This window comes from Anabrus simplex, chromosome 3 (assembly GCF_040414725.1).
Source record: "Anabrus simplex isolate iqAnaSimp1 chromosome 3, ASM4041472v1, whole genome shotgun sequence".
Lineage (NCBI taxonomy): Eukaryota > Metazoa > Arthropoda > Insecta > Orthoptera > Tettigoniidae > Anabrus > Anabrus simplex.
In genome coordinates, this window is record NC_090267.1 from 236,607,588 (window position 1) to 236,630,923 (window position 23,336).

At 38.1% G+C, this 23,336-nt stretch overlaps 1 protein-coding gene across 1 annotated transcript in view; it reads left to right on the forward strand.

The window, feature by feature from the left end:
• The window catches only part of LOC136866185 (mediator of RNA polymerase II transcription subunit 25), a 370,114-nt gene extending 349,392 nt beyond the window's left edge, over positions 1 to 20,722 (forward strand). Inside the window, exon 17 of the mRNA XM_067142927.2 lies at positions 16,534 to 20,722. Coding sequence (XP_066999028.2) covers positions 16,534 to 16,659 — 126 coding nt within the window. The 3' untranslated portion in view covers positions 16,660 to 20,722. The remainder of the gene's footprint in view (positions 1 to 16,533) is intronic.
• Positions 20,723 to 23,336: the final 2,614 nt, after the last annotated feature.

Consider the following 23,336-nt stretch of genomic DNA (forward strand, 5'->3'; position numbering starts at 1 on the left):
AATCCAGATAGAGACAAGTTGTTGATGGAGGGCAACTTTTGCTGATGTTGCTGCATATTTCCAGATTTCCGCAAAGGTCTGATCTTCTCCTGGCGCTTTGTAGTTTTTTAATTTATTCAGAGCCTGGTAGACTTATTTTATTGTGGGGGGATTGATGTTCTCTGGTGGTGTTTTTATCGGGGTGTTTGTGTCCAAATGAAGGAGTTCTGTAGGTTCCTCACAATTTAAAAGCTTGTTGAAATATTTAGCCAGAATTTCTGCATTGTCCTTAATGTTATGAGCCAGCTTACCATTTTCATCTTTCATCAGTAGGGTCGGGGGTTCATGTTTATGGAGCTGCTTTCTGAAGGTTTTGTAGTAGTCCCTTGATTGAGTTTTATTGAATTGTTCTTCAATTAACTGCAGTGTGTCCTTATGATGTTGTCTTTTTATTCTTCGTAAGACTTGGGTAGTTTCTTTTCTCTGTTTTACTAGATTTCGATAGGATATTTCCGTTTTTAGGGACTGATGTAATAGCCATGCCTGATGTCTTTTCTCCACTGTTTCATCACATTCACTGTTCCACCATTGGTGTTTTTTACATGGTTTAATTGAAGCCAGGTCGTCTGCAATTTCTTTAAGGTTGTGTACTGTGTCTTCAAGTTTATCTGTGATTTTTATTGTTTCAGTTGCTTTCTGGTAATTTTTGTTGTTGATTAGCTGGGTAGGATCTATTTTTCTTTTAGTATTAAGGGCTTGTTTTTGCTGTCTCCTCTGAGGAGTGAGTTTAATTTTAACTATGTAGTGATCTGAACCTGTGTCTTTCCTAGGAGGACTTTGACGTTATAGATCTCTTTGTGGTGGTATTTGTCCATGCAGATGTGATCCAGTTGCCATTCTCCTTAAGTGTAGTCAGGGTGTTTCCATGTTTTGAGTTTTTGAGGTTTCCTCTTAAAACATTTAGATCTTCCTTTATATTTAGACGTAGATATTTACAATGATCCCCATCAACACAGTAATTAAAACTGAGAGGACTTTTCCTATTTGTGAAACTCACAACCTGACTTTTAACCCCGTCCATCTCATAACATTATTGAGGTCATTTTGCAGTTGCTCACAGTCTTGTAACTTATTTATTACTATGTACAGAATAACATCATCTGCAAAAAGCCTCATCTCTGATTTCACTTCTTTACACATATCATTGATATATATACAAGAAAACATAAAGGTCCAATAATACTGTCTTGAGGAATTCCCCTCTTAATCATTACAGGGATGGATAAAGCTTCGCCTACTCTGATTCTCTGAGTTCTGTTTTCTAGAAACAGAGCCACCCATTCAGTCGCTCTTTAGTCAAGTCCAATTGCACTCATTTTTGCCAGTAGTCTCCCATGATCTACCGTATCAAATGCCTTAGGTAGGTCAATCGCGATACAGTCCATTTGACCTCCTGAATCCAGGATATCTGCTATATCTTGCTGGAATCCTACAAGTTGAGCTGCAGTGGAATAACCTTTCCTAAACCCAAACTGCCTTCTATAAAACCAGTTATTAATTTTGAAAGCATGTCTTATATAATCAGAAAGAATGTTTTCCCAACGCTTACATGCAGTGCATGTCAAACTGACTGGCCTATAATTTTCAGCTTTATGTCTATCACCCTTTCATTTATACACACGGGTTACTGTAGCAACTCTCCATTCATTTGGTATAGCTCCTTCATGCAGACAATAATCAAATAAGTACTTCAGATATGGTACTATATCCCAACCCATTGTCTTTAGTATATCCCCCGAAACCTTATTAATTCCAGCCGCTTTTCTAATTTTCAACTTTTGTATCTTACTGTAAATGTCATTGTTGTCATACTTCTTTAGTATTAGTACTTTATAAAGTATCGATTAGGTGGCTTTTTAGATTAATTTGTTGATTAAACTCATCGATACGGCCATGAAGTGGACAGCTTGCAGTTCAATTTACTAGTAAGTTCCTTCAATTTCTCCTTACTTCCACAGCCATTTCTAACTCTATTTCTTTCCAATCTGCACTCCTTCTTAGTCTCTTTATTTCTCTATTATAATAAGGTGGGTTTTCACCATTCCTTACCACCTTTAAAGCTACAAACCTATTTTCACATTCCTCAACAATTGCTTTAAACCCATCCCAGAGTCTGTTTACATTTTTATTTACCGTTTTCCACCTATCATAGTTACTTTTCAAAACTCCCTCATGCCTGTTTTATCAGCCATATGGTACTGCCTAATAGTTCTAATTTTAATAACCTTCCTTTCTTTCACATTTATTTTTAACAACCACAAAAACAGCTTCGTGATCACAAATACCATCTATTACTTCAATTTCTCTATAGAGCTCATCTGGTTTTACCAGCACCACATCCAGAATATTCTTCCCACTAGTTGGTATATCATTTCTCAGCCATGATTCAACTTTTATCACTATATCTGGTAAGTATATATCTATTAAATTACTTAATTCTATTCCTTTCTCTACAATACTTCTACATTTGAGCACTAACATTTTCCTATCATCCCTACTTGATTTCCAGTTCCCTGTTCCCTTAACACCGCTCCCTAGACGCCTCCTTTCTCTCAATGTACCTCCCTATAACCCTTCTAAACAAATTTCTTAACTTGTATATACCACTGCGGTTTAAGTGAAGGCCATCTGAGCGCAGTTCCCTATCTTCTACCCACCCATTAGAATCTGCAAATCTCACTCCCAGTTTCCCACATACCCACTTCATAGTCTCATTTAAATCCCCAATCACCTTCCAGTTAGTATCCCTCCTACACAGTATTCCACTGATAACAATCTCTGCTTCCTTAAACTTCACCTGTGCTGCATTTACCAGGTCCCACACATCCCCAACTATGTTGGTACTTATCCCTTTCAGACCTGAAAGAAAACTGGCGGTGTGAATTTTCGTTTGTACGTCAAAAACTGACTAAAATGCTCTTAAATACATATATTTTTAGTTTATTCAACAAAATTAAAAGTAACATCTGAAAAAAAGCACCCGCACAATTGTGCGTGTCAGGACTTACTTCACTACTTACTAAAAAGAAAAATTACCTCAGTGCATGTGAATATACATATGTACATGATCAAATGTTCTATTTTACAGTGGGGAATAATTTGAAACAATTAAATCTTCGTTCAAACACAAGTAAACGTTACATTTTCTACATTGAGGAGGAGTTTTGCTATTACTGCCCTTTTGGCGGCAGCAGCTTGTCGTCAGACCTGAAGGAAATCTGGAGGTGTCAAAACGTCAAAAACTTACTAAAATGCTCTCAAATACATGTTTTTACAGTTTATATTACAAAATAAAAACTATCGGCTGAAAAACAGAACCCACACAATTGAGCTTGTCAGGACTTCATTCACTACTTGCAAAAAATAAAAAATAAAAAAATTCAACTCAGTACATGTGAATATGCACATGTACATGATCAAATTTTCTATTTTACAGTGTGGAACGATTTTAAACAATTAAAATCTTATACATTACATTTCTCATGTAGAGTTAGAGTTTTTCTTTCACAGTCCTTTTTGTGACAGCACCCAGCACTCCTGCTTGCATTGCCTGTAAGGAAACCTAGCCCGCACATTTGTGCGTATCAACATTCAAAACCTCATGGTATTACGTACGATGTTGTAAGTTCACAATTTACGTTTGCTACACAATCTACACACTTCATTGATTACATTCTGATATTCAGTAAAGCTGTATCGTGATTGACATGTCTAAAGCATTTGATAGGGTGGATCATGGGAGACTACTGGCAAAAATGAGTGCAATTGGACTAGACAAAAGAGTGACTGAATGGGTTGCTATATTTCTAGAAAATAGATCTGAGAGAGTTAGAGTAGGTGAAGTTTTGTCTGACCCTGTAATAGTTGAGAGGGGAGTTCCTCAGGGCAGTGTTATCGGACCTTTATGTTTTCTTATATATATAAATGATATGAGTAAAGGAGTGGAATCTGAGGTAAGGCTTTTTGCGGACGATGTTATTCTCTATAGAGTAATAAATAAGTTACAAGATTGTGAGCAACTGCAACGTGATCTCGAAAATGTTGTGAGATGGACAGCAGGCAATGGTATGTTGATAAACGGGGTTAAAAATCAGGTTGTGAGTTTCACAAATAGGAGAAGTCCTCTCAGTTTTAATTACTGCGTTGATGGGGTGAAAGTTCCTTTTGGGGATCATTGTAAGTATCTAGGTGTTAATATAAGGAAAGATCTTCATTGGGGTAATCATATAAATGGGATTGTAAATAAAGGGTACCGATCTCTGCACATGGTTATGAGGGTGTTTAGGGGTTGTAGTAAGGATGTAAAGGAGAGGGCATATAAGTCTCTGGTAAGACCCCAACTAGAGTATGGTTCCAGTGTATGGGACCCTCACCAGGATTACCTGATTCAAGAACTGGAAAAAATCCAAAGAAAAGCAGCTCGATTTGTTCTGGGTGATTTCCGACAAAAGAGTAGCGTTACAAAAATGTTGCAATGTTTGGGTTGGGAAGAATTGAGAGAAAGAAGAAGAACTGCTCAACTAAGTGGTATGTTCCGAGCTGTCAGCGGAGAGATAGCGTGGAATGACATTAGTAGACGAATAAGTTTGAAAGGCGTTTATAAAAGTAGGAAAGATCACAATATGAAGATAAAGTTGGAATTCAAGAGGACAAACTGGGGCAAATATTCATTTATAGGAAGGGGAGTTAGCAATTGGAATAACTTACCAAGGGAGATGTTCAATAAATTTCCAATTTCTTTGAAATCATTTAGGAAAAGGCTAGGAAAGCAACAGATAGGGAATCTGCCACCTGGGCGACTGCCCTAAATGCAGATCAGTATTGATTGATTGATTGATTGATTGATTGATTGATTGATTGATTGATTGATTGATTGATTGATTGATTGATTGATTGAACCAGCTATTCTACTATCTCAGTCGTTTAGGAAACTGAAAATGAGCATTTCATAAAAAATATTCTACCATTATTAACCTATTAACTATTCCTATCTTAATACAATATGATATAACAATTGATATCAACATTATAAGTTATCTTAACCTATTAATTGTTTAAATTATTATTGCAATTTATTTCAATATTATTATTATTATTATTATTATTATTATTATTATTATTATTATTATCGATCTCATCTTCTGCTTTTCTTTCACAGCCATAGAACTTTTTGCCTATCTCTCAACTTCTTTTTTCTCTTTTTGGCTTCTGTAAATATCCATTCTCAAATAATCATTTGTTCTTTGCCTCATTGCTGGTTATTATCTTTCTTAGCCATCCTTCCTCATTATTTTTGTTACGGAGTTATCCGTGGAAGGCAGAGGTGAAAGAAGGTGCGGGCTGGAATGGGTCTAACTACAAGTCCGAAAGATGAATTAAATTTTAAATAAAGGTTATATTTTCAATAGACAACAAGATTTAACAAATTTTCACTAGGTGAAATAACAATGAAAATTCTGGTACAATAATAATTTTACAAGCGAAAACACAAGTTAAGGGGTCTTTACAAATTCTGGGCTTCGAGCCCCAAGTTTAATATTCCTGAGCTCTCAACTCATAACCACAAATTACCAAAGGGCAGAAAACCCCTCTTTCAAGGAGCACTAGGTCCCAATTTTTAACCTCAAACCTCCCAGAGGCACTTTTCAAACACAAGGAAGAGCTGAGCCGCTCTCAATTTTCCAAGCCTATTAAAGGCAATATCAGACTATTACACAAATTGCCATCAAGGCACCACTTACATAAAATGAAACGGGGGTATCTCGTACCCAACCTACTGGGCCTTAGAGGGAAGAACAGATTAATTAAATGGCCCAAAATACCAAGATGAATGGAGGCGTTGCTTGCTCTCCTACATGAAACCGTATAAAACCTAAGGGGCACTAGGCCGGTGATACAAGGGCTATTCCCAAACTAGGGAGGTGACTCGTATAAGAAAATTTTAATACATTAAGAGAAGAAAAATCGGTTATGAAAACGTAGTCACCTCAAGTCAAAATGAAGGGGAGCTCGAGAGGGTAAGTCACTCTCTATCCCCGATTTACAGTTACATAATAAAAAACTTTTACATAAGCCGGCACTAAGTTACATTTTTCGAAAGGTAGGTTACATTGAAAAAGTTTCAGACCTTCCCCGAGGGCTAAACTGCTGAGCTAGCAAGAATTGAAGATGTTAAAAGGCCATTACCTTGTAGAAGAATTGCGGGCGGATGAAAGAGGCGCTTCCCGCCTCCTGCTATACATCCATACACAATAAGCTAGATGTTGTCCGAGTGGCCGAGAGACAAGAAAATCAGCAGTTTTTATACTCTCGGGGAAGATTCGAGACCTTTCGTGAATGATTAAGACATACCCACAGTCGTTTATTGGATAGCTTACAGTTACACATCAACAATGGGGAAGAAAGACGCCATTGGCTAAAAATTAATGACAGAAATTTACGATTGGCTATTTTCAAAACTGGTGGAAAGAAAGATTAATATTGTCAACCCACAAATGAAAGAACAATATTTAGTAAAGAACAAACTTATGAATACAAAATATCTTCAAGAAAAGTTCCTTCACTTCGCACCAGGGTGCATGATCATAGTTTTTGGTAGAGGCATCTGTGAGAGAATGTCCACACTTCTTGATAATTAGTAAACAAAAACAATTCAAAATTAACTCAGTGACATCTTCTGATAAACGGTTGAATTAATTCAGTTTTAAAGTTCAGAGTTTCAGCTGTAGAGGAGTACTTTAAGGCGGAAAATTCAAATGTGCAGTGTATAGGTGTACCAACTGGTACAATTTTCTTTAAAACACTCCCATGCCAAGTATCCTCAATTATGTTCCAACGGTGAATGCCAATTCACTGTTTGGGTTATGGCATCCTCAATCTTGCTTTGCTGCTGGGCATCAATTTACTGTACCCAATAATTATCTTGTCATAACCCCTGGGTATCCTCAGTTTTGCTCCACTATCGCGGCAATTTAATGTCATACTCCTGGGTGTCCTCAGTTTTGCCCCACGTTGGGCGCCATTTTAAATGCACCAACCTTTGGGGAATCGTTTTCTTGCACCATCGTGGGCGACCTATCAGATGCTCCGGCTATTTTCCCCTCCTCCGACTATCACCTCTTCGGATGAATTGAATGGATCAATGCATTTAAGTAAATGATGCTAAGTGTCAGTAGCTATACTTGCTTCTACAAATCAGTGAATAAATAACTCACTGCTCCAAAAATAAGTTTCAATTAACGCAGCTATCTCCTTTCCATGTGTCACATTTACCGTCAAAATACTCTCCAAATTGCCACACGACACCTCTCAGGGATAATTAACATGCATCAGTAAAGAGTATTTTTAACGTGAGGTCAACTGGGAACCCGAATTTCCTTCACATAATTTTCCGGCAATGTCATTCAATCGTAGAAATCAATGCTAAGTCAATATCCACATCCATTCATTCTAAGAAAAAAAAATATATTTATATTTTTGAAAATAACTCAATGTAAACTTACCTACTATAATTACGTTAATTAATTTCAATAATACTAACTTAATTGTATAAATCCCTGATTTATTCATGATCATGAATTATATATAAAAAAATATAACACTCATTGAAATCAATCATCTTTCCTTTGTTCTCAAAATATAAACAAAATCTATTTATGATTTGACTCAGTCAGTCTTCTTGTTAAATAATTATGTTATATGCAACATAAAAGCAAAGAAAAATTTCTCATAACTCCATAAGACGTAAATATCAGTCACATTTGATGAGGATCTTGTCAGATATTCGTTGAAATTAAGTATCCCATAAGTTAAAATGATAAATTGGTAAGCAAGTTAATTAACATTGGTTAAAAAAATCAAAATGAAACGAAATGAAATTAAATGAAAAGTAAATATGTTCAGTTAAAGTCCCTAAGCTTTTTGTTAATATTTAAGAACAATGCTTATTTTCCTTGATGTTGAATTCATATTTTTGTCACTAAACAAAATGCATATTTTCCAAAATTGTAACGTCAGCAGTGCAAGTGAAGCTCCAAATATAATAGCTCTAATTGGCTACTTTAAATATAATTTGATAGATAAAAAGAATTTTTTCGATCAGTTTCATCATGTCATTTGATAAATATAACCATATTATAACCTAAAATTAAATGTAGGTATCATCTAACGATCAGTTATTATCATTATTCTATCAGGAATTATATCTATTGCGATTCATGATTGCATCTCTGTCCGATTATATATCATAAAACTCTTAGGAATATATTTGGTGACACTATTTATTTAATTATGGCAGAGATTTAAATTAAGAAAACGCTTATATCCATTAAAATATGGCTTTGAGACCAAGCATCAAACGACACTCATTACAGCGTTTGAAATTCTCCAAGAAGACATCAAGTTTACCCTTGTTTATTTATCATTCGGAGATTTTACTCTGAAGACTGTTTAAGGGTTACCAATCTATGAATTCTGTCACGCATTTCATTGTATGAATGTATAATTAACCCAAAAGTATCTCATATTGCTATTTAAACTCATGCCGCACACGTCAAATAACATTAATGGTTAGTGACACATCGTAATTACTACCAATAACTCATAAGTATATCTATCTCTCCATATTCCAATATTAAACTTTATAATATCACGTCATTCATAACCATAAATATATCTCAACGAATATTTATACATATAATCTCATCAACACACCGTTCAAATCCTTTCTTTCCTACATAAATATCAATCACTTCCTCCTACGCGGCAAATCATCTCAACATTTCATTAACAAACTACAACAGTGCATTTTTGGGTTAAATTTCAGTCGTAATACACATAATCACATTATTCTGAAAAAGGAAACACATGTATAAACAAGATAAGTTCACATTTACTCACATGTAGTCATAGTGTAGCGGTAACCAAGTCTTAATAACTCAGAAAACAACTGTCTTCTTTCTGCATTGCACCTGGATATTAAGTACGTCGCATTTCTTTGATAATCGTTGAAAACATCATGTTAAATCTCACCATATTTAACTATAAGCATTCCTACGTCATGGCATTGATTTACACATTTGAAGATTACCTATTCCCGCGTTTGTAAATTAACTAGAATTATCTCTTTGTGAGGATACTGCCAATTGGAATTTCATCACGAAGACATATGTAACAACCTTCACACACAAATTTTATTGCTAATATTTATGCACTACATCTAAAATTCATAAATACCGTAAATAGATAAAAAGTCTTGGAACTTAACTTGCAACTGTTGATGTTACTGGACTGGGCTAGACTTCGATGTGGTCATCTATGTTCTGCTGGTTGGCCTCAGGCATCTGCTGCGTCATCGATAGGCAGTAGTATCCAGATATGGGCTTGTAAAATCAGCTGAGGGCTTCCATCAGTTGACAGCCCCATGTCCAACTTAGTCTCTCATGTTGTAGCCGTTGATTACATGTGAAATAAACATTTCCAGCGTCGTCATTAGTATCACAAACATAGTATTCCAAATATACTATTCTATATCTAAATTATAGTTCTGCGACAGAGTATTGTACCAAAAAAATTCAATGATAGCTCTTCGTAACAAACTTTAAAAATAAATAATCTAGTTAGCTCTTAGTTTTTCGTTAAAATATTCTGCGTCTTATGTCTTATTTCATTTAATGTCACGCGACAATTTTCAGTACGAGCTTCGGCCAACGATCAAATATTTTAATTTTCTTCTTTCTTGATTTCTCTTGCTTATTTGCCTCGATATTGGGTTGGATATCGGCGTAATCTTTAAAAATCCTCGATGTACTGAATCCTCAGCTCTTGCTCCGTATATAACTCCTTTCTTCTTCTCGTGACGACTTCTATTTTGTGGATAACCTTGCTTCGATGTTCAGTGTAAATTTTTATTGTTCAGTTGCTTTTTAACAATTTAAAACCGTTTACTTTTTTTTTAAATCACGGCCGCATGGATCCTACATGTCTGTATGTCTTATTTTGTGACCAAGGCTTATTTGATCCGCCAAATTAGCATCCTTATCAACATATACATGGCTTCTTTGACTTTATGCATCCGTATTGTTATTATTATGAAATCACGGCCTATTTAACTCGCTATATCCGTATATTATTTTTTTTAGATGTATGGCTCAAATATATAATCTTTGTAATCTCATTACCGTTCATGGCAAATATAAATATTGGAATACCTCGTTTTTTTTTCGTGATCAGGTCAATGAAACGGTCCAATGGGAAACCCAGATTCACGTAGATATTGATGGAAACTGCATCAATAACCTTGGAGCTTCCGTAACAGCTTGTGGGTATATTGAAAAATAGTTCAACCAAAATTCTTCAACAGTCAAATGTAGAAACTCAGCTTTTGATTCAGAATCACATTTCAGGTCAATTGCCTGCTCCTGAAGGGAATCAGCAATCAAATCCAGTTATATTTTGAATGGATAATGTCAACTGGAATCTGAAGGAATGTCTGGAAATAGCGTCCATCTTCAGTTTTCAAGGATGACATATGTTCTGAAATCAAGCTGTTCAATTCACTTTTCAAATTTAATGGAAGATTTTGTGTGTCATCAAGAAGCTCGTTAAGTATAATAACTTAAGTAAAAAAAGTCTATGTTTGCAGTTTAGCAGTGATGAAGTAGATTCTTTCCTTTGTCACAACTTTTTCTTGTTTAGCAAATTTGTGGGTGTTTTTTATTGCTCACCACACCTCCCTTGAAATTCTCCAGTGCCTCCCCAATGGGGTGTGCCCCCCAGATTGAGAACCATTGGTCCAGCATTCACAGATGGTATGGCGATACTGGCAGATGATACAGTAACAGCTATGTCAATCACTGCAAAACTCAGACATTACAACACTCTAATAAAGCCAGAAAGTTTGTGTGCGATCAAATGCATTTCATTGAACAGGAAGGGCTTGCTAGAAAGGAGAGAAAAGTTTTGAGGAAAATACTAGGGCGTATGAAAATGGAACAAGAATTTGTACTATGACCAAATGTGGAATTATACAAAAAGACAGAGAAAATTGCATCATTTAAAAAGAGAAGAGTTTGTTTGTACGAACACATTATAACAATGCTACCAGAGAGAACAGGTAAGAGAATTCTGGAATATATGGAGAGCAACAAGACATGAATTTATTGGCTTAAAGGGGTCAAGGAAGACGTAGAGGGAAAGAACATACCACAGGATGTAGTATATAATAGACATTATTATAGGATGACCATAAATACACTGACTGACAGAGCAAATGCAACACCAAGAAGGAGTGGTCAGAACTTTATGCCAATTGCAGGGTAGACTGACGTCACTGAGGTATGCTCATGATGTGAAATGCGCCGCTGTGCTGCGCACGTAGCGAACGATAAACGGGACACGGCGTTGGCGAATGGCCCACTTCGTACCGTGATTTCTCAGCCGACAGTCATTGTAGAACGTGTTGTCATGTGCCACAGGACACGTGTATAGCTAAGAATGCCAGGCCGCCGTCAACGGAGGCATTTCCAGCAGACAGACGACTTTACGAGGGGTATGGTGATCGGGCTGAGAAGGGCAGGTTGGTCGCTTCGTCAAATCGCAGCCGATACCCATAGGGATGTGTCCACGGTGCAGCGCCTGTGGCGAAGATGGTTGGCGCAGGGACATGTGGCACGCGCGAGGGGTCCAGGCGCAGCCCGAGTGACGTCAGCACGCGAGGGTCGGCGCATCCGCCGCCAAGCGGTGGCAGCCCCGCACGCCACGTCAACCGCCATTCTTCAGCATGTGCAAGACACCCTGGCTGTTCCAATATCGACCAGAACAATTTCCCGTCGATTGGTTGAAGGAGGCCTGCACTCCCGGCGTCCGCTCAGAAGACTACCATTGACTCCACAGCATAGACGTGCACGCCTGGCATGGTGCCGGGCTAGAGCGACTTGGATGAGGGAATGGCGGAACGTCGTGTTCTCCGATGAGTCACGCTTCTGTTCTGTCAGTGACATTCACCGCAGACGAGTGTGGCGTCGGCATGGAGAAAGGTCAAATCCGGCAGTAACTGTGGAGCGCCCTACCGCTAGACAACGCGGCATCATGGTTTGGGGCGCTATTGCGTATGATTCCACGTCACCTCTAGTGCGTATTCAAGGCACGTAAAATGCCCACCGCTACGTGCAGCATGTGCTGCGGCCGGTGGCACTCCCGTACCTTCAGGGGCTGCCCAATGCTCTGTTTCAGCAGGATAATGCCCGCCCACACACTGCTCGCATCTCCCAACAGGCTCTACGAGGTGTACAGATGCTTCCGTGGCCAGCGTATTCTCCGGATCTCTCACCAATCGAACACGTGTGGGATCTCATTGGACGCCGTTTGCAAACTCTGCCCCAGCCTCGTACGGACGACCAACTATGGCAAATGGTTGACAGAGAATGGAGAACCATCCCTCAGGACACCATCCGCACTCTTATTGACTCTGTACCTCGACGTGTTTCTGCGTGCATCGCCGCTTGCGGTGGTCCTACATCCTACTGAGTCGATGCCGTGCGCATTGTGTAACCTGCATATCGGTTTGAAATAAACATCAATTATTCGTCCGTGCCGTCTCTGTTTTTTCCCCAACTTTCATCCCTTTCGAACCACTCCTCCTTGGTGTTGCATTTGCTCTGTCAGTCATTGTATATAGATTAATAGTGTGCTTTGGCACACGTTTTGTGAGATTATGATGGTTTCTGACATATGGATTTGTCACAAGAAGGTTTCGCCCAGTGCGAGAGAATCATTTCTAATAGACTGCATAATGAAAATGAATGCTAAGCAATTTTGCTACTTCCTTGTTGGAAACTGTCTTTCATCCTCCTGTTTAAAGATACATGTCCTATAAGGTTTAATTTTGTCTACCAATTCATGTCAGAAAATTTGAACTATGGTCTTTGTGCTGATTATTCAGTTGAGAAAACCTATTGAGTAACATGAAAGACTCATTGAACTCTCTTATATAAGGAATGGGCCTGACTCTATATTCTGGAAACTGAACAGTGTTGCTATGAATCCTTGGAAATATTCTTTAACCATTCAAATTTTCCCTTCCCCAATTTGAGATTTTGTCATATAAGTTTCTCTGCACCTTTTTGGGCATAATTGTACTATTTTACCCACTCTTGTTTATAACTCTAAATATTGTAGGTTTATTCTCCCTTTATGATTTTTTTTTAAACCTTCACTTTCTCATGTTTTCTAGGTATTATAAATGTAATGTGAAGTGTGCGGTAGGCAAGAAACTAATAATTTGATGTTAGATTTAAACTTATGAATGATCTCTAATATTCACTATTTGTCAGAATGTTTATGATGTTCATTGATTTTGTAAATTCTTTATTGGCCTGTTGTTTTGGATTGCTATTTTGAATATACTTTGCTGAATTAGTGATTGTTGTAATTTGACTAATGTTTCACCTTATCTGCTATCGAGCCTTCCTCTTTGTCATGATGGTCAAAAATTATGATAAGGCATGTCATGAGTGAAGTTAATATTTGATATCCTTCATATATTATGATTCGCTCTTGTTCTTGTACCATCCACATCTGCTCTTCATGGTGACCCAAATTGCCTTAATGATTCCATGATTCTTTGTCACCTGAGTTGTCTTAAAATATTATTTATTACACACTTCCCCTATGCTCTATTGCTATACTGTGGTATTGACCGGGCGAGTTGGTGGTGCGGTTAGAATTGCGCAGCTGTGAACTTGCATCTGGTAGACAGTGGATTCGAATCCCACTGTCAGCAGCCCTGAAGATGGTTTCCTGTGGTTTCCCATTTTCACACCAGGAAAATGCTGCGGCTGTACCTTAATTAATTACACTCTAAACTCTACAAATATTTCAGAATATTTCAGTGACAAGCAAAGGAAGTCTGGGGGCATGCAGGCCCCTAGTATCCTCTTGGTAAGACATATTACCATTGCAAAACCATTCATCTGAATTGGTTAGGTCCGGTGAGTGAATCACATGTACACAGCAAGAAAAGGGGTAAAAATAAATAGAATTTTAAAATTGACACCAGCACATTCGGTTTTAAACAGTTCGGAATTTGAATTGTTGGCTTTGAAATGTGCTCTGAAACTTTTCATGTGAAATTGCATCACTCCACTAACTCTTATTCAGGTTTACAATTTAGAAGAGGTTATGACCAATGAAGATTTTCCCCCTGCAGTGCCATCTCTTGCAGTTTGTATCAAGAACCGCTTGTGGTTCGTGAACCAGTAAATGCCCATGCATGGCCTAAGATTATATAAACTGGATGCATGTTTTTGAGTTTGATTATGTGATAATAGTGGTGATATTCTTTGCTATTGCTATTGTTCTACATCGCACAAACACAGACAGGTCTTATGGCGATGACGAGATATGAAAGAGCTAGGACTGGAAATGGAGCAACCATGGTCTTAATTAACCCTCTTGGAGCCAGGAGGTAGTGCGAGCACCCGCCCTTTTAATTGGCAAAGCCGATCAGGTCGGCCTTAAAAAAATCCAGTCGGAAATTGCCAGAGCTGATTACATCGACCGGCTTAAAATTCTGTGACATACATAATTTTGTGGCAATCTATAGTGACGTGCATACTTTTGTGCCTACCTATAGTAAAGGGGCTATAAGTTATTGTGTACCTGGCCTTGCTTTGGCAGTTCTAGGAGGGTCTTCTAGCTTTCACAAGATTCGTTTCCTGCGTTTATAAATACCGCTAACCGATCATTAAGAGATTGCTCCTTGCCGTGAGTGGATTTGTGACAGCAAAATGGCAAGTGGCTCACGTGATAGTTTTTTCAGTAGGTATTGATTACGATAAATTAAAGCAGTATTTGGAACAATGCGAAGTTAACGCGGCTGATTTATCGGATAGCGACAGTGAATTTAGTTCAGAGAGTAGCGACGAAATTATACCGGACACACCTCCGGGATTACCGCAGCTAAAGAAGAGACGTTTATTTGTTTCTAATGGCACTAAACCTACTGCGAAAATGGTGGCAAATAAAACTAGTGATGACGAAGATGATGAGGGTGTTAATGTCTCTGGAGAACATTTTGTGAAAATTTCTACTATTGAACCCAACAACATTCCTCAACCTCGTATCTCATTCATGGAACTTCCTGGACCTAAACATGACCCAACCGCCTGATTCTTCGTCCATACTATTCTTCAATTTATTTTTTACTTGCTTTCTCCTAACTCTTAGAGTTCTCTATCATTATGTAAATGCCGGTCCCCGCGGGCCAAGTGTAGCGTGCCTGCCTCTCACCCGAAGGTCATGGGTTCGATTCCCGGCCAGGTCAAGGATTTTACCTGGGCCTGAAGGTTGGTTCGAGGTGCACTCAATCTAGGTGACCCAAAGTGATTGCGATTGAGGGGATATCTGAGAGTGAAAGGGCGACCCCACTCTAGAAAACCAAGCATAATGACCGAGAGGATTCGTCTCACTGACCATGCGTCACCTCGTAAACTGCAGGTCTTCAAACTGAGCAGCAGTCGCTTAATAGGCCAAAGCCCATCAGGGCTTTAGCGCCATGGATTTTTAAATTACGTATATTCTATCGTATTGTAAAATGTTCTTTTTTGAAATAGTTTCTGGAACCGAAAAAGAGAAAAGGAGTACCCTGAAAACAAAAACTATGATATCAACTACTATTTTCTAATTTTTTTATAATTCAGAATTACTTTTATACTATGTAGTCCGCACGTCGAAAATTTATTGCCAGTATTTGCCATACATCGATAAATATACGCGAATTTTATCGATGAGTAAAATTGTCTTGCTTTAACTAGTGACATATGTTTGAATGTTTATTTAGGTTTTTATTTTTCTCGTTCAAAGTAATTATTTTATTGAATTATATTTAGAAATATATATAATTAAGTATATACTTTTGTACCGTAAATGATTTTTTTCAAAGTCGATATTGAGAGAGAAAATGCGTAAATGTTTTTCTAAATGTAAACGTTATCAACAAGGAAATGTTTTTGAATCTTCATATCACTCTAAATCAGTTGTTTATTCTATGTAGTCGACATGTAGAAAATGTTCTGCCGGTATTTGTCATACGCCTGTAGATATACGCGAATACATGTATATCCACTTAAAACGGCCTGGCACTTTACAGTAGCAAAGTGGAGGTGGAGCTCTGGCCTCTTCCAGCTGATGGTGAGCAGCCGATCAGATCGGCTCCTGGCTCCAAGAGGGTTAAGGTACAGCCCTATTTTCCTGGAGTGTAAATAGAAACCATGCAAAACCATCTTCAGGGCTGCCAGCAGTGTGATTTAAACCCACTATCTCCCGAATGCAAGCTCACAGTGACATGACCCAAACCATGTAGACAACTCATGCGGTAGTGGTGATTATTGCCTTTAGGTGAAGTGTAAATGAGCAACCATGCTCCATTTTTGTTTATTAATTTATTGTAGATGTTTATTTTTAATAAGACTATGGTTATTACTTTTCTGTTTGCAGCAGCCTCAGTTTCGTCAACAGGTTCTCAACACAATGCAGCTCAATGGCCCACGTGGACAACAGAATCCTGGATCACAGGGCCAGCCTCCACAGCAGTTTGAAGATTCCTTCGACTTCTTGAGTTGAATGTGAATATACTGGTATATCAGCCTTTGAAACTTGAAGGAGTAGTTCCTTGCTTTTAAAATCTACTTCCTTGGGTTAATATCATTGTACTTTGAAAGGACCTTCCTGTTATTTATGTGTAATTCCTGTCCTCAGTTTGCGTGGGATATTCAGGGTGCTTGTTATTCTTTAATTCAGTGTTTGTGCTTCCATGAAACTTCTTGTTTTTCCCTCCTGGAAATCTAGGTGCTATCCCATTTGTGTAGACTGGAAACTCAAATTTTTACTTCCTCTGGAAAGACAAAGGTATATCACAGAGGCTATTTAATTACTTGTACATCTTAAATAGACCTCGGCAGTAATTTCTGGTGGCCAGATCTACAAGTAATAGACATTTGAGCGTTGATGAGTCTTTGTCTACTTGATGGATCAGAAAATTGAGAGGGAGAGTGAGAGAGAGAGAGAGCAGCCACTTTGAGTATCTCTAAAGGTACTTTACAACATTACCATGCAACTTGCCTTCTAATTGACATAGAGGATAATAGTTTGATTTATATGAATCAGCAACTGAAAAGGTTTTATTTAGCCCACTTCTGCAGTGGAAAAGGGTCCGTATGTTGTTTGGCTCATAGGAACCAAATCAGACACTTGGTGAGGAGGAACTTCAGAAAATATTAAAGGAAGCCACCACCCTCTCGGCCAACATATGCCACAAGTGTTCTGTGCTCTCTGTCTTTGATGTAAGAAAAAGAAGTCCAGAGGTGTAATGTCAAGTAAACTAGGTGGCCACAGAATCAGACCTTTTCTTCCAGTCTTAAATGCTTGAAATGGCATATAGATGGCAGAGAGGGTGGTAACTTACTGTAACATTTTCTGTAGTTTCTCTCCACCTGAGTCTCTTATTTGGTTTCTTTGAACCATGCCACATTCTGAGCCTTTTCCACTGCAGATATTATTATGTTCAAATTATGTTCTATTATTGAATGTTTGATTTTAAAAGTGGACTGAAGAAAGCTTTTTTTGAGTTGGTGATTGGTGTAAATCAACCTTTTTTTCCTCTTGTTAATTAAAAGTCAAATTACATTATGTTAAATTTTGTAAAGTACCTTTTAGGACACCCTGTGTTTACCCCCAGTAGGTCCCTGTTCTGTTAACTTTACACAGAGGTTAAGAGAAGTGGGACAAGCAGGGAAGGATTTGGTTAAATACAAGTAAACCTCTGTCCTTCACATGTGTAGTATAGATAGTAGAAATATCTTTGCAGCTAACTCCTCTCTACCCAACATAGTGGTCCATTATCTGTTTTCAAGGTCGGCTTCTTGAAATCATATTTCCGGTATGTTCTGATATCTGAAACCATCATTTCTATATGTGCATATTTTTTATTGTTTTTAATCATAATTTATCCTTGATGGTTATTTGTAATCATGTACTCTCCAGTCTTTCAGTTTATATTGTACTTACAGATTACCAGGGAATCAGTATTGATTTCATACTGCCCTGTGGTGGTGTTAGATTACTCTTGTAACTTCATTCAGTTCTCAGTTATGCAAGTGGAAGTTGGAATGGTATACCTTATATTTACTGGGTAATGGGCGCTGTAACAGCATTGATATCATGCTGCCTCCTCTCCTCCATCCAAGTATCCCAGGGCACAGAGCACTGTCAGGGCCGCCAACAAATGGCATTACTCACTGCATGAACCATAGGCTACTCCTAACCAAATTCTAACCTAACCGTGTCAGTACAGTAGAAGTCCGTTATAGCGAAAATTCACAACAGCGGAAAATTTACTCACTATAGCGGATTGTCATTATATCCGAATTTTGTATAAAAGTCGAAAAAACCGTGCACATTAAAATTGGTACGAAAAGGCAATCAGTTTGTTCAAAACTTGCATTACTGCAGATGATATCCACACTATGGCTTATTTGTTTGTTATGTTTTTTTTACATCCGACAATCGGTGAAAGTGTATGTTTAATTTCATTCTGAAAAAATTACAGTGCTGTATTTCTCCAAATCCAAGACGAACCCCATTTTTCCTTCAAAAAATTTAAATCAGGCTCAAAAAGTGCTTTGTAAAATCATATGAATACCTTTGTTGTACAGTACGCATTTTTAGACTGTTTTTAGACGCCGAACTTTGGCTTTTGTTATGCCACATTTTTTGTGGCTGCACAATTATTCCTTATTTCTGCAGGTTTAATGATCATTAACTTAAAATTGGCATCATAATATCGAAGAGAACCCGTTGAAAATTTGCCACAATACATATTCCATGTGTCTCTATAATACGTCAATCCGTACGGAAAATATTCTTACTGTCTATAAAACTCTTAGGTACTTTTACTCAGCGTCAGATATAACCAGCTACCGCTACACGCACGGCTCGCTTTCCAGGTTCGGCCAACTTCACCGGCTAGTGATGTATAGGCCTAATCATGGACGTTGAAGGTCAACAAACAAGTTTATTGCGCCATGGTGTGGCCATTCCGCCCTTGCGTTTTTTGTGCACATACCTCACAATTTTGTTTTCGACTTGTTTAAAGCGGCCTTGTTGCGGACCACTGAATGCATTTTTTGTGCAGTACACTTTTTTTTAGCTATCTTTGTCTTCACGCTGACGCCAAATATTGTCTTTAGTTAGGCCTATGCCATTATATTCTTGCGACTATCCATCGCGAAAATATCCCTGTCTATAAAACTTAATTTTACTAATAGATCAATCAATCAATCAATCAATCAATCAATCAATCATTCAATCAGTCAATCAATCAATACTGATCTGCATTTAGGGCAGTCGCCCAGGTGGCAGATTCCCTATCTGTTGTTTTCCTAGCCTTTTCCTAAATGATTTCAAAGAAATTGAAAATTTATTGAACGTCTCCCTTGGTAAGTTATCCCAATCCCTAACTCCCCTTCCTATAAATGAATATTTGCCCTAGTTTGTCCTCTTGAATTCCAACTTTATCTTCATATTGTGATCTTTCCTACTTTTATAAACGCCACTCAAACTTATTCGTCCACTAATGTCATTCCACGCCACCTCTCCGCTGACAGCTCGGAACATACCACTTATGATGCAGAGTTGATTCCCATAGGGAACCTAAAATATTTGTCCCGAATGAGTAAATTTATAATACCAATATAATGGTCCGTTATTGGACATTATAAATTTTCCAGCTAACTCATTCTTGGTTGCCTGCGTTTTGCCCTCTTGTGCTAAGTTAGGCTCGTCAGTTGGGACTTAGCACACCACCCAAGACGCAAGGCTAGTGCATACCGTGGAGGCCACTGCATAGGCTATTTGAAGCCACCAGCAGTGCCAATGCACTATGAGAGCTATGTCTCATTTCCAAGTCCCAAGTCCCAAGTGGCACAGGCCAGAGTAAAGTGTAGCTTCCACTGAAGTCGCAGTCTCATCCATGGCTGTGACAATATGGAAGCTGCTGGGGTATGGGTGGTGCTGATTGACATTCAGAGCACAACCAGTGTGTCTGAGTGTCATGAAAGGTATTGCTCATAGGGTTAGTTGTGCTACAATAGCACTGTCTGGCCCAGTGAGGAAAGCAATGGCAAACTACCTCACTCCTCATCTTGCCTAGTACGCCTCATTTTGGTACTGCCATTGGTTTTTGTGGTTTCCCTATAACTGCATAGCCTTTGGTGATGCTATTTGAGGATCCAACCAGCCTCTGGGCTGATGACCTAACAGACAGACAAGGTTTAAATAACACACCTTTAAATTACATTTTGTCGGGACCTAAAGGAAATTACGTACAAGTACGAATTACGCAGAATAGAGTTACGTATAAAGCAGGTTCAACTGCATTACGAAAACGTGTTATCTTTCATTTCTAATTTTCTTTAGAGAACCGCAGTCGTTGGGTATTACTAATCAACTCCAACATCGCCTGTGAATGTCGACGAGAGAGCTCGGAAATGCACATAGCGAGAAAACTATACTGTACCAAAGATGATCGATCGCATTTTGTTGCAAATGTTTCAGTTTCCTTATTCAACAGCGTCACCTATCCTAACTTTACTGTAAATATGATGATGATGATGATGATGATGATGATGATGATGATGATGATGATGATGATGATGATGATGATGATTGTTGTTTTAAGGGGCCTAACATCGAAGGTCATCGGCCCTACGTATGATGAAGACATACTGGAAGCGCCAGTAGAGAAATTATAATTTTCTCGCTATAAATTTACATGATAATAACCTTTCTGTAATTTAACTAGATGCAAGAAAATATAAACTAACCTCCAAAATCAATTATGCACTCTACCATTACTCAAGCTTTATCCCATTTTTACTTACTTGCAGTATTTATCATTAAAATTAAGCGATCGTTTAGTCAGCCTTTATTTTTAACGAGTATATTGGTATATTGGTACTTGCACACTTTTCTACAGACAAAATTTCAGCCCCTAAAATAAAGAAATCTTCTTGAACAGATGATCCCCAGTTGGTGTATATTAAATGTTTAGGGATGGAGGGATAAATTTGTTTTTGTTCTGGAAGAAGAAAAAATCCAGCTCCTTCAGCTTGTGATTTAATTTCATTGTTTATTTATCATCACTAGAGTCAGTATTACTCTAATGAAAGTCTTCTAGATGTACTTTAAACAAGATTATATTGAAATATATTTTTATGAAGGATTTATATCATGTTCGTTATCATTCCCGACACATCCTCGTAATCAGTCATCATTTTTTCTTGTATGGAAGAAATTATCCTCAAAAAATAGTTTACTCATTTGTATCCTAATTTGTCTGACCCATAATGTGTTTGCATCTTACCCCTGGCTTATCCAAGGACTGAGGGCTTGAACATGGTTTACTCTGCTTGGATCATCTGAGGAGTTGTCTGTTATCAGAGACAGTAGATGTGGTGAAGAAAGCCAAGCTGTCACACTGACTTTCTGGTCTCGGGGTAGTGAGCCTGACTTACCAAGAGGCTGCAGTTTCCAATCCCGTCCCTGTCAGAGAGATTTTTACCTGAACCTAAGGGCTGATTTGAAATCCACAGTTTAAAACTGTTTAAAACAGTATCAATCAGGTGGAACCGTTGTGTTCTTCTTTTAACAGTGTATACTATCGATACTGAAAATGCGGATGATTTTTTGCAATCCACATAGCCTACATGAGAACAGTTGAGGAGCTATTTGGCAGTGAGATAATGGCCCCGGTTTAGAAATAAATAATAATAATAATAATAATGTTATTGGCTTTACATCCTACTAACTACTTTTATGGTTTTCGGAGATGCCGAGGCGTCAGAATTTCAGAATTTAGTCCTTCGGGAGTTCTTTTATGTGTCAGTAAATCTTCAAATACCACCGGACTGAGCCAAGATCGTTTCTGCCAAGTTGAGGTCAGAAGGCCAGTGCCTCAACCATCTGAGCCACTCAGCCAAGCCGGTGTAGAAAGCCAAGAAAAACGGTTGAGAGGATCTGTCATGCTGACCACATTTCACTTTGTAATCTGCAGGCCTTGAGGCTAAGCAGCAGTCATTTGGTAGGCCAAGGCTCATTAGGACTGTAATGCCATGGAGTTTATTTATATTTCTGGGGAGAGGAGAGGAATAAGAAACCTTCTTTTGTGGGAGTTATGATATTTCCATTCACAAGTTGTGTTAGTAAGGAAATTGCCGTGGTCGTGGTATCATATCGATCTTGTTTGACTGAAAAAATGGATTTGCAAAGATTTCAGTCCACCTATTATGTAATTGGCAGGAATGGTGGCTGAAAATCTATGCAAATTGTGCGTGGTGCTTTTTTATGGGTCTGTGTGTGTCCAAGGAATTTCACTAATGTGAAAATCTGGAATTTTACACATATATTCTATATTGGAATTTTGCTTGAAATTCTTTAATAAGGAATGTACAAATCTGATAATAGTTGAAGCAGCATAAAATATAGTATAATTATATAAAGCATTAAAATGTCATTAGCAATGTGCTTGAAAATCTTAAATGTGTCAAAACTGTAAAATATATATATAAAGAAAAAGGCAGCATCTATGAAATGGAGGGAAGTCACGGGTTTATTCTGCAACAGAAGGATTGTCACTACATCTGAAGTCCAAAATATACCGCATAGTAGTACATCCTGTTGTTTTATATGGTGTTGAATGTCAACCAGCTGACAAAGCTATAGAGTGCCAATTACACAACATGGAAATGTGTGTGTGCCGTTGGTCAGTGGGCATCACACTGCTGCATTGTGTCGAAAACAACACTGTTCATCAGCAATTGGGTCTCACCCATCACTGAGAAGGCGTGGGGAAAACGTTTCCAATGGTATGGTCACATCCTGTATGCTGCACCTGGAACAGTTGCCAATTTCACCCGCTCCTTTTAAATTAATGGACATCGTCCACGAGGACATCCAAAGCAGCTCTGGCATGACATTGTAAGACCACACGATGCCCAAGATTGTGCAAAATAGTGAGCCAAGATTAAAACAGCAGACCCTGCACCAGTGGGAAAACGCTAGGAAGAAGATTGTATTAGTCTGTGTACACACAAATTGAGATCAGAATTGCTCCAATCAGAGAAAATTAATTAATTATTTATTTTATTTATTTATTTATTATGAACTAACTTAACTGGCTTGTTGCCTATAGACACTGATGGCTAATCATATAGCCCGAGTATGCACTCTGAATCATTTTGCAC